The sequence below is a fragment of the Abramis brama genome (genome assembly GCF_963993115.1).
Source record: "Abramis brama genome assembly, chromosome: 8".
Classification (NCBI taxonomy): Eukaryota; Metazoa; Chordata; class Actinopteri; order Cypriniformes; family Leuciscidae; genus Abramis; species Abramis brama.
Window position 1 is genome coordinate 21,475,079 of NC_139970.1, and position 13,135 is coordinate 21,488,213.

The following is a 13,135-nucleotide window of genomic DNA, read 5'->3' on the forward strand; positions in this document are numbered from 1 at the left end:
TTATTTATTTATTGGTGGGGGGGGGGGGGGGGTCACTTGTGAGTATAAAGGCGTGGTGTGTTCAGCTCTTGTGAGTCTATTATTAAATTTTCACATTTTTGGAGCCATGGTGTGCCGACTTTTTTTCCTTTTAACATTATAAATATCCTTACTGTCACTTTTGATCAAGTTAAAGGAGCTGTATGTAAGAAATATATTTTAATTAATCATAAAATGGCCCTGATATGTCTCTAGACATTAAGAAATCATGTTCATTTCAAATACTTATATCACTGACAACAGTAGTCCGGCCAGGATATTGTCATTTAAAAGTGAAGTTGCAGCCCTCAACTGATGTTGATGTTGTCATGTTGTGTTTTGGCCTGATGCTCCACCCTCCACCTATCTACCAATCACAAAGTCAGTAGTGTTTCGGCATCCGGGTTGCCACACTGTAAAAAATGTAACCGTGATTTTTACGGTAAAAAAATGGCAGCTGTGGTTGCCAGAACTTTACCGTCAAAAATACGGTAGCAACCCGTTATTGGTTTTACAGACTTAACTTAAAATTTACAGTAATAAACCGTATTTTATTATCTGATATAATGTGAATTTACCATCCTACTGAAGTATTAATATCTGTTTTGTACCATTGTAATACATACGGCTCCTTTAATGCATCCTTCCTGAATATTAGAATAGAGTATTTTTTGGGGTATTTTTAATTATTTTAAAAATAAATCTTACTGACCCCAAACTTTTAATTGGTAATGTTACTTTGCATGTTAACACAGGTAATGTTTGAGTCTTGAGATTATACTTTCAAACCATGCATATTTGTATGTACTTTCACACTGGTGCAATGCGATGCCCCATACACTTCCATAGTAAAGGCATTACTGTAAACAAATTTTATTTGTATTTTTTTTGTTGCTTTTTTCTGAGTGACAAATCAAATTTATTTCCTGTGGTATGTTGTTGTTAGAGTTGTATGTATGTGTGAGTCACAGGCCTCTTGTGCTGGGCTTCTCTCTATGTAGGTCCTGAGCGATCATGCGTGTGGCCGTAGCCTACATCTCCAGGGCTTCTGTTTTTCCACTCTCTGCTCTTTCAGTGCAAGGAGAAAAGGCAGAGAGGGGAAGGCAAGGATATACAGTGGTTGTGTGTAGAATATCCACCAGATGGTCAATGCTAAAATCCCTTAATAGAAAGAGCAGGGGAGCTCTTTTCTAGAGCTATTTTGTGAGTGAGTGCATGTGCACACTCATATTCATGAGGAAATAGAAAAATAAATGTATTTTCATACATTAAACATGTATTTAATTTTGATATTGTTCTTGAATTATTTTTGTCATGCTGTCAGCACATAGTCAAACTCTTATATTTTATATTTCTTTATTGGCTCATTGTTTTTGTGGGCTGAGCATGATGAGGTTAAGAGTCACTCATTTAGCATTGAGGTGTGATGAAATCTGGTTTAATCCAGCTATTAGGATCAAGAGGAGTATACGGTATCATTAATTCCTCAAGTAGCTTTAATTTCCTAATGGACAGACCTCTAATCTGTCAGATTTCACTCTTTTCATTTCTTATCTTTAATAAACTGTGTTATCTTTTGTTAAGGGTTTGCCTTTTATATACTGGCAAAGGTTTCTAAACTTCAGAATCTCCTGTCTGACAGGATACTTTTCAATGTACAAAGCAAACTTAGGCTCAGCATGACGACCTATATATAAAACATTATCATATATGAAGTTTTGTTTAAATAATACATTTGATTTCATGGAACTTGCAGTACCCATGTAGAAAGTGTTGTTAATGTATGGATTTGATTTACCTCAGTGGGCTTTTTAAGTTTTGACCTATTTCAAATTTGTCTAGTGCATGCAATTTGCTACACACTTCTTGTCCTAAATGTCTTCAGGGGACTTTATCTCTATATAGAGAGCAAAGAGAGCAGGACAGTGCAAGCAAGGCTTATAATAATTTAGATAAATGTGACTTTTCCTTACTGACCTCTCTTGCAGGCCTGTTTACTAAGTCTATCTTTGGTTTACAATCACTTTTTTCCACATCAGGATAATTTTTCAAGGAGAAGTGAAAGTAATAACTGGTCAAAGAATCTGAAGTTGATCTAGTTGATTTACAGTATGAACAGCAAGTAACATATTTTTTTATTATTATACCGTCTCTTCATCTTTATAATGTTCACACTTTGTTTTTCCAGAGAGAATCTTCGAGGATCATGAGAACCTGGTGGAGAACTTGCTAAACTGGACCAGGGACAGCACCAACAGACTGATGTTCATCGAACGCATTGAGAAATACGCACTTTTCAAGAACCCTCAGGTAATACTCCGTCTGTCAATAGTGACCATATCTGTTTAGCTCCAAAAAGCAGCAAAAAAATTGTCCTTGTGCAATACATTTTAAGTCTTGTAAAGAATACAGTATTATACTCTACTGTTCAAAAGTTTGCTGCCTTTAAGATTGTTTTTTAAGTTTTTGAAAATAGTCTCTTAAGCTCATCAAGGCTGCATTTATTTGATACTATTCTATTAATTTAGAATAAATTAAATATATATGTGTATATATATTAAAATGTATTTTATTCCTGTGATGGTAAAGCTGAATTTTCAGCATCATTACTCCAGTCTTCAGTGTCACATGATCCTTCAGAAATCATTCTGTTGTGCTGATTCTGTGCAAAAAAACATTGCTTCTTAATAAATTTTTTTGTGGAAAACTAGTATGCAGTTTTTTGATGAATAGAAAGTTCAAAAGAAAATAATTTATTTGAAATAGAAGTCTTTTGTAACATTATAAATGTCTTTACTGTCACTTTTGATCAATTTAATGCATCCTTGCTGAATAAAAGTTTTAATTTCTTTCAAAAAAATCTTACTAACCTCAAACTTTTAAATAATAGTGTAAGTTAGTTATTCACTGGTGTTGTGTGTCTAATGATGCGTGAAGGCTTCAGTGAAAGTCAACATTTTCAAAAAGAATGTATTAATTTTCAGAATTACAGCTTTTTTTTTTTTTTTTTTTTTTGAGTGAATTGTCCCTTAAAGCCATGCAATGATGTAGTGTGATGTTTAAATGATTCTTGAAATTGATTTGTGCAGTTCTGTCAACAAAGAGTGTATCAGTAATATAGAGGTTAGTTCATCAATGCTCTATGGATCAGTTGTTTTATCGACATATGTGGCTGATGTAGGTCACTGTCATGTAAATGCTGAACTGTAATGAATAATTGATCTCCGCAGAGGCTGGTTAAAGTGTGTTCACTGCCCAGTCTCTGGCTGCGACCCTGAACACAAGATGTCAATTCACGTGTTTAACCGCTTTGTTTTCTTATGTTGCACTTTGCTGAATGCCTTTTAAAATAACACGTTCAAATATCTAAAGATTTGTTTTGGCAAATTCTCTAGTATGCAATACCTGTAAATCAGTGATAGACTGATAATTTTCTTAGCCACTTTATTAACATCTCCCTGAATCATCTGTTTTCCTCAGAACTATTTGCTGGGGCGTAAGGAGACATGTGAAATGGCAGACAGAAATAAAGAGGCTCTGTTGGAGGTGAGGCAGACTGTGAACCTACTTATACACATTCTCTCTTGTGCTTTAAACAGCATGACTTATCTAGGTCATGTCAGACATGTTTTACTCACTGATAAAGGTGTGTGTCTGTTTTTGAGCAGGAGTGTTTTTGTGGAAGCTCCATCAGTGTTCCTGAGATGGAAGGGGTGCTCTGGCTCAAAGATGACGGCAAGAAATCCTGGAAGAAGCGGTACTTCCTGTTACGAGCCTCTGGGTTATATTACGTGCCAAAGGGTAAAGCCAAGGTCAGTTGTGAATCTGTATCTCTTCTTCTGCTCTGAAATTCATTATCTTTTCACTTTCACACTCCTGATAACTGATAAACCCTTACAAACTTGCAAATTCATCAATTATTATTATTTTTTTTTACATATAAGAGGTCATTGTACTATTAAAGCATGCTGTAAGTTTCAGAACTCAAAACTTCCTCGCCAAAACTCCTGTTATAATCAATGACGCTGTCTACACTGCACAATGGATCTCTTATTTACATTGTGTTTGCACTGATGAAAGCATTTGTGAGATTGCAGAAATTGAGTTGCAATGACAAGATCACTGCATTCATGCGCTCAACAGATGTCACCGGCTACAAAGCTCATCTCTGCAATCTTTCATGTTATGGGAGTAGATCTTAATATAATATGGTAAAATTAACACTATTAGTTAATCTCGACAGCTGTAATGGTAAAAACGTAGTAAAAGTTCCACATGTAATACTGAGCTATTTAATTTGCAAAGATTTCAGCCAATCACAGCAGTGGGTGTTTACACTGAAGTCTCACAGCAGACACGCCCCTTCAAACAGAGTGCTCAAATCAGGGTAGAAAATGGCCTTTTATTTATTTATTTATTTATTATGACCATTTTTGTTGTAAAAATCATACTAATATACCTCAGGAAACATAAAATAATAAAATGCAGTTCATGAATAAATGCAGTTCACGACCCCTTTAAAATGCATATTTCGGTGCTTCCTTCACAAATTATCAGTGCAGAAAAGCATCTGCACATTTGCAAAAGTGCTTAAGGATCAGCCGAAATAAGAGGGGATATCATAATTTTTTGTACTTTTTTTTTGCTCATGTTACAGAGCCCCTGAAAGGACCTTTGCAAAAAATAAAAATATACTGACTTACATTATTACAGTCAATTGGGCAGCACTAATCAGTTGTCTGAGGATGTGCTTTAACTTTGAGGATTCACTCCCAGAGCGAGATGCTCATGGTTAAAACGTACCATGAATAATACCATAATCGTACCATAAACGTACCATAATCCCAGAATCTCTATGTTGTTAGAGATCTCTTAGTAGGCGAGTGGAATTAAGATTATGTACACATATGACAGAGATTTAGGATTATGTGCACATATGTTAGTTTTATGCTTGCACTTAAGTGTATGTATGTGTCACATGTATGTGTAGATACACTCACACTAAAAATCCCGTCATCAGTGATAATACACAATCGCTACTAAAATGAAAATTACTAAAAATAAAACTGAAATAAAAATTATTGAAAGCAATATAGAAATACTATAAATAAATCTTTAAAATTTTACACAAGCATCTAACAAAATTACTAAAGCTAAAATTACTCAATTAATTAAAATAAAAAACTGAAAATATACTAATAAAATGAAAATATTAATGAATAGTATAATAGTATATACATGATACTAAAATAGTATAATTTTGTGCTGCTGTGCAAGCACATATTCAGATTAAGGGAATCGTGATTAGGTACCAGACATCATTGATGTCAAACCTGACACAAGTCTTGATGGACTGTATCTGAATACACACATGCGTGAATGAGATCTGAGCGTTTGAGCAACACTCTTGTTGTCAATTCCTGTGCTTTTCAGGAGATAAAGGAGACATTGACTGTCTCTTCCATGTTTAGAGATCAGCTAATGAGGTCAAGTTCAGAGTAGACATAGGCCAGTGACTGCTCATTATCCACAAACCACAGGGAGGAAGAGGGTGATCAAGAGAGATATGATAGAAGAGCAGCTGCTGTACATCCTCAGGTCATCACTCTGGGTTTGACAGCTGCTGCCCATCTGCATCACTAACATATGCATCCTGTTTCATATTTAACTCTGATGCTTAACACATATGACTGTCTCTTCAAAAGACTAAGTACAGAATTTCAGTGCTTCAAAAAAAGAACATTCAGGGCTATATGTTTCATGCGATTCAACCTGTTTTTCCTGTTTCTATGCACCAATTCAATGTAACTTTCTGTAAATGTAGTGCTCCCCCTAGTGGATTCAACAGTTAAGGTCAATTTAGGTCTCTTTTTTTCTATTTTAAAAGCAAATTTTCATTGGCACAATATAAACAAAGGAATGAATTAGACAGCAGGTCAACTGTGTGGCATGTTTTTAAAATAAATAATTAATCATTCTTAATCAATATTTTAGAGAATAAGATTCAAGCATTTGAATGAAGACTATACATAGTTTATAGTAGGGCTATTACCTGCATTCCCTACTACAGGTTCATTTAACCCGAAAATTCTTAGTTATAACGTGCAATTTTTTTAATTAATTGTTTTGCCTGTTTTTCTGTGTCACCTGTAGGCCTCTAGAGACCTGGTTTGCTTCCTGCAGCTGGATCATGTTAATATTTACTTGGGTCAGGACTACCGCAGCAAGTATAAAGCCCCAACTGACTACTGCATGGTCCTGAAGGTGAGTTACAGCAATCATCCTTGTACATTGCATCAGACATTCTATTTTAAGCAGTTATAAATGGTCTAAAAAGCATGAAAGTTTTCGTTCCTCATAGACCATTTGGGAGTGGACGTGACAGTTATGTCACTGCAGTTGCGTGCGCATTGTGTTGGCAGAAAAACAGTGGTAACAATTGTAGGAAAGTGGGCAAAATCCACAGAATAAGAGAAAAAAGTGTCTTGTCCCTTTGGATGTCAGAATCGGAATGCAAAAAAATCGTAATTTTTTTATAGAATACTGTGGTTGAAGACGCTCTTTGAAACTAAACACAGAAGTTTATGGTTGCAAGCCACCGACTGGACTGATGAAACCTGCGATGATTAGTCTACTATTAAAGTATCAATTAGATTTAACCAATAGGTCTTCATAATATTCACATATGCTGTTCTTTGGGGATCTAATGTATTAGCCCTACAGTTACAGCATGAAATAATATTTAAACCTATAACATTTTACATGGATAGCATTTAAACAATATTTTTATCTCACAATTCACATATTTTTTCTCGCAATTGCAAGCTTATATCTCCCAATTCAGACTTATAACTCGCAATTGCAAGTTTATATCACAATTCTGGGGGAAAAAAAGAGTTTATAATCTAATCTATAAATTGCTACTGCAGAACTATCATTTTCTGTCACCAGGTAGGCTTCGCCAACAAAAAAACATCATTGCTGTAAAGACCCAAATGGTCTATTATCAGATGTTGTTTTGTTCTTGGAAAGGAAGAGGATCTTTTAAAGCCGTGTGTTCTTAAAAATGCATTTACAAGTAGTGAAAGTGGTAAAAGGAAAAGAAAAAACGTTTGCCCTTGCATATCTCTAGACTTTATCATAAGCTACTTTCCAGATTCCCATTTGTCTGTTTGGTTAAAGCATAAAAACATTTAAAATGCTGGGATCTATAAAAGCCAGCTCTCGGTCTGAATTACAATTTACAATTCTGGACTGAACAACATATTTTTTTCAGTTTGTGCAGACACCCTCAGAGGGAAATCAGAAGTGAGACAAACAGAAATATAGACAGTTTTTGGTCAGTGTTTGGCTTTGTTTTAACATAACATGTATCCACTATAACTCTGACCTTAGTGTCATGTAGCCAGATTTTTGAGTACAGCATAAAGGGTTCACCACATTGCATTTTATTCTTGTGAAGACCTGCCTATTTAGACAAGAAGAGTCTGTCTGACAAATGACCATATACAATTTTTGTTGTTTTTACTTATCTTTAGAGATGGGTTTATCCAAAATGGTGTATACCACAATAATATACCAGCATGCAAAATCACATTCAAAATATGGCACAGCATCAGTCAGCCACTAACAGTATTGAAAATGATGTGTATATAACTGATATGACAATATGAAACTATTGCTATATGCTTTCCGCAAAGACAATACAATTCAATGTCTCTGATTTCCTCGCACAGCACCCTCAGATTCAGAAGAAATCACAGTACATCAAGTATCTGTGCTGTGACGATGTCAGAACACTGCATCAGTGGGTCAACGGAATACGCATTGCCAAGGTGATATCTTGTTATAATGACATTACCCTGCTTGGTGTATAATGTAATATGTATGTATAATATGTGTTTAATGCTAGTTTTGTGGCTGAATATATGTGATTTGTAATGCAGTATGGGAAGCAGCTGTATGTGAACTATCAGGAAGCTATGAGACGCACAGAGGCTGCTCATGATTGGTCCTCCCTGTCCAGCTCCAGTATCAAGTCTGGTTCCAGCTCCTCCAGTCTACCAGGTGAGTTCAGCAGAAATACAGGTAACCTGAGATATGAGGCAGTACTTCATATTTAACAGGCTTGTGTATTGTCTATGAGACAGATTATCAAGTTTCTATATTCAACTCTTTTACTCAACTTTTGATTCATTTATACTTTCATGCCTACAGAATCTCAGTCCAACCACTCTAGCCAATCAGACAGTGGCGTGTCGGAGACTACATCCTCTGGTCATGTGCGCTCTCAGAGTGTGGTCAGCTCCATCTTCTCTGAGGCCTGGAAGAGAGGCAATCAGGCAGATGAACCCAAGGTGACCATTGAAGAACTTTGTTTTAAATCTTTACTTGCTCTGCTTCGTTCTGCTTCTGTTTCTTCATCATGGTGTCATTGTTATCCTAATCCATTTGAAAAAATCTTTGCAATATTATACATCATGTAAGCTATAAGGTACAAGAGGCCATTGTGCATCACTGCATTGTGAATTCAGTCATGGCTGAAAGACATTGTTAGGAACAATGCAAAGTATGTTCGTATATACATATATTTATGTATATATATAAGAACAATAAAAACCTGAAAGAACAAACGCATACACCAAACAAAAAGAAAACAAGGAGGTTTGATGTTGTCAGTGTTTTAATTAGAGTTCCAATTTACTCAGTGGAATTGGTTAAATTTGGATATGACATCATATTGTCAGCTACTTTCAAGTGTCAAATTTAATTACTCAGAGGGCAAGGGCAATCGGAGTCACAATAAAGACCCTTTGCGTGATTGTGGGACATCGAACTCATGTCACACTGTCCCCAGTTATATTACTTAATTGGTCCCCTCTCTGTTTATCTACCCAGGATGAGAATGTCAAGTCTGGAAAGGCTATACAATGGTGGGGATTGAGGTTAGGAGTGTGGTAAAACCTCACACTCTAGCCCTATATATTTTTTATATAATCCTCACATGTGAACCTCTAAAGCGACTAACCAATGATATGATGTGTGTGGCGGGCGGTTCATCTTAGTTGTTTTTGTGAATGTTGGGTAATTGGGGACTGGTGTGAGACACCTGTTGTAATAGTTTGTGTTAACTCTTAACAGACAATGCACTGGTATTGTATTTTGAATAACCTGTTACTTAATGGTTGGAGTGTTTTGGTTTGATGTGTGTTATCAATGGGAGATATTCTCAGAGAAGGTAAGCACAACATGAAACAGGATAAACTCCTCTTTTGTGATGCACACACTGAATTGCTGTTGTCATAATTGGTGATTTTTAGATTGAGCTCTATATCTCAATGAATTGATTTTGTAAGGACAAAAGAGTCTGAATTTGGAAAAGCAGATCTCAATACTAACAGTTATTGGTTCCTCCAATAAGACTTTTTAACATTTCCTGTAACATTTCATGTCATTTCACTCTTTTAATTGCACTGTCTGCTGAATATCTTCTTGCACACTACTAATACCTACGTATCATTCAAAAAATTTAAATCAATGTCAAAAAATCTCATTCATACTCCTGTTCTAATTGAATGTTTTTTGTCATATCCACAGATGAGAATGGATGGCCCACCAACACACCCTACTAGAGCCTCTTACCCTCTACAACTTCCTCAGCTACCCCAGTCTATCCAGTCTCGTAGCAGCTACAGCGGTGTGTCCCCAGTGTCTCCTTCCTCACCCCTATCTCCACCACCGCCGCCTCCACCACCTCCCCCGCTCCCCAACCCCACGCATCACTCCACCCCGATTAAGTTCACTAAATACAGCACCCTTGCTAGGCTGCAAAACATCTCCCAGGCTCAAAATCATTACAAACAGACCCCCTTATCGGTAGTACAGCAGCAACCTATTCCCCCTACACCACCCCCACAGTGTCTCAAACCTGGTATGAATAATTTGGCAGAAACTGCCAGCAGTCCTCCTCCACCCCCACCACCACCACCTCCTCCAGAGATGCCAGTGCCAGGGTCAGCCATGGCAGTGTTGAAGCACGCCCCTCTCAGCCCCCACTACGTTCCCCCTCCACCTCCAGAGGAAGACCAGCTGCCACCACCATCTCACTTACACAGTAATGGCTACTTGCCTCCACCACCACCCCCAGAACAGTTAAAATACCCACCTCCCCTCAGCACCAATGGGCTCCAGCAGTTCTTAGCTCAGAAGTTCCCAAATATGGCCTATGACTTCTCAGCTGTCCAGCAAGATGAAGAGCCTCCACCTCCTCCTCCAGTGTGTTTTTCTCCACCGCCTCAGCAGTCAGGGCCACTTGCCCCACCTAAAACCTTCACTGGTGTGTTTCCTCCCCAAACGGCTCCAAAACCTGGCCATGGCATTTCCCCCGTTTCCCCATTGCCACCTTCTCTGTCTCCAACTCCTCCGGCCACCATGAGGAAACAGCAGAGCTTGTCCAGTGGTCACAGTCCCAATCAACCTCCACCAACCCTTCCCAAGCAATATAGCCTTTCTTCCAAAGCTTCATCTGTATCTGCCCCCATCTCTCCCACCCAATCGCTTGTAAAGCAGATTGTAAACCAATTCCCTGACACTCTTGATGGATCCAAATGTCCCATATCTCCTCCCGTGGTAAAAACCAAACCAAAATGGCAGCCAGGAGGAGGACAGGCTCAACCACAATCTCCTGAATTTCCTCCACCACCACCAGAGAGTACCCTTGAATTCCCTCCACCTCCTGCTCCAAGCCCGCCTCCTGCCCCTCAGCCTTCTGGCAAGGTGGGATCACCAATCAAGAAGTCCCCATCAACATCATCAAATTCTTCTACTGGTTCAGGAGGGAAGAAGCCCCCTCCAACCCCACAGCGCAACTCCAGTGTGAAGGCCTCCTCTTCTGTTGAGTACCAGGAGTCCAAGAAAGTGGAGGATCTGGTCAGCATGTTTGCCCAAACTAGTCAAGCCCCACCCAGTTCCTTTTCAACTCCATCCTCTACGACAGGATCACCTTCAAAGGACTCTTCTGCAGTACCTCGGGCACCACAAAAACCAGGCAAGATCAACTTGGCTAATCTGCCTCTGGCTCTCCAGGGGAAGCAAGGTCAATATCTCCAGTCCAGCTTAGACTTCCCCTCTCCTCCTCCGGAGTGTGAATTTCCCCCTCCGCCGCCAGACTCGGAACTCCTGCCTCCTCCACCTCTCCCGTCAGAACTGCACACTGGGGCTCCCAAAGTGGCCGTGGTGAACCCTCAACCCCAAAACTCCTCCACATCCTCATGGAAACAGAGCTCCTTGAAGAAAGCAACGCCTCTGACTATGCACCGCCGCAGCAGTGGCCCAACCGAACCACTTGTCCTTTCTCCACCTCCTCAACAGATGCCTCTGTCCTCTTTTAACTCTCAGATCCCACCAACTTCGCCCAAGGCCAATCTGGCCATCCAGCCCAACTTCCTGGAAGACCTCAACAGAACTCTCAAAAGGAAGTCCATGACTCGACATGGCTCCCTCACCTCCTCACGAATCTCAGCCAAGCTGGAGCCAGTAGCCACCATGGACGATATGGCCCTTCCGCCCCCTCCTCCAGAGCTGCTGCTGGGCCAGCAGAAAAAAGGCGGATACATGAGCGCCAACATCTCAGGCTATGCAACATTACGGCGGGGTCCTCCGCCGGCTCCACCCAAACGGGACCAAAACACTAAACTGACAAGCGATTGGTAGTTGGGACATATGCCGAGTACGGATATGCTACTCTCCTTTTCCACTCTGTTTATCTTCAACGGCTGAAACGTCTGCATTAAAATAATACTCATTTTAACCCCAGATTATAACCACAATATGAAAAAGCCAAACCATCTATAACATAAGCTTCTCTGCGTGTTTGTGTCGCTTTGCTATTAAGTGTAGCAGATATACAAAAATTCTGAGAAAAAGAGACTGACGTTATTATAGGTACTGCATGGACACTGCTGTGAGGAAAGGGGATAATGTATATGTATGATAAAATATATATGTGGAACTCTGGGGTGGGAGGGAACTTGTACTTTTTTATATGAAATTATTTAATACCTGAAATATATTCTTATTTTAAAGTTTAGTTTTGAAACCCTTGACTGTAAACGTTAAACGTGAATAGAAAATCAGGGTTGTTGAACCGATGCTTGTGTGTGTGCGTGCGCGCATTTTGTCTGAGTGATTTGGTTGATCCACTCTCAGAAAAATAGTGAGGGCCTGGTAATGATGCCACCCTTGCTTGTCATTACATGTGCAAATCCCGATGTGGGAATTGCATTGGTGTAGCATACATTCTAAATGAAGTATTCTACCAAACTTTCCATGTTTAATTTAAATGGTTTTGAACCTTCCACTAAAATGTCAAAAGAAAGAAAAAAACAACTATCATTGTTATTGATAAATCTGTTATGTTGTGTCGCTGTGGACCCTTACTTTTCATGAAGATGTCCAAATGTTAGACGAGGATGAAAATGAGCCTGTTACCACTTGAGTAACTGGTCTGTGTCTGGAATCGGATGTGCTGTCTGTTTATATTGGTTACATTGCTATCTATCTGTACATACAGCTGCAGTTCCTGACTTTATCAATGTGCGTTAGCTCTGCATGGGTGAAACACACAGTAGGGAGTGATGTCATTCTCCTTATTTTGATCTCTGTCTACACACAGTGCTGTAATAATGTGTCACATATATGAAACATCTTTCTCTCATGTCACGGCAATGTCAAAATGTACTGACATTAATCTAGCATGCATGCTTCCTTTGTATGGTTGCCTAAGATTGCACACTTTGTTGGGTTTTAGGATCATAGCCTACAGTAATGTTTATTTACAATAAAAGGTGTCATGTCAAGATTGCTTGACTTTCAATGCAAAAAAAAAAAAAAAAAAAAAAAAATCACTGTGTGCCTACTCTCATTCTCATCCATCTAGCAAACTTGAATGCGTAAGTCGAGAAAATGTGTACCTGTTGGTTTTGCATCTCCAAAAAATCCTTTGATTTTGAAAGTCTGAGCAATGGAAGTAGGATCAGATCACTTTACAGGTAGGAGTACAGAGCTAATGCTGTTTCTTAAAGTCAGGAACCTTTAGTTAAAAAAATGGGGAAGTAAA

General features: G+C 38.7%; 1 protein-coding gene across 2 annotated transcripts in view; it reads left to right on the forward strand.

The window, feature by feature from the left end:
* The window catches only part of raph1a (Ras association (RalGDS/AF-6) and pleckstrin homology domains 1a), a 65,755-nt gene extending 52,825 nt beyond the window's left edge, over nucleotides 1-12,930 (forward strand). For both annotated transcript variants that reach the window (XM_084122114.1, XM_084122115.1), the window contains 8 exons: nucleotides 2,207-2,328; nucleotides 3,499-3,564; nucleotides 3,687-3,830; nucleotides 6,172-6,282; nucleotides 7,755-7,853; nucleotides 7,965-8,085; nucleotides 8,236-8,375; nucleotides 9,616-12,930. In XM_084122114.1, the coding sequence (XP_083978240.1) occupies nucleotides 2,207-2,328; nucleotides 3,499-3,564; nucleotides 3,687-3,830; nucleotides 6,172-6,282; nucleotides 7,755-7,853; nucleotides 7,965-8,085; nucleotides 8,236-8,375; nucleotides 9,616-11,730 (2,918 nt within the window). In that variant the 3' untranslated portion in view covers nucleotides 11,731-12,930. The remainder of the gene's footprint in view (nucleotides 1-2,206; nucleotides 2,329-3,498; nucleotides 3,565-3,686; nucleotides 3,831-6,171; nucleotides 6,283-7,754; nucleotides 7,854-7,964; nucleotides 8,086-8,235; nucleotides 8,376-9,615) is intronic.
* The last annotated feature ends 205 nt before the right edge of the window (nucleotides 12,931-13,135 follow it).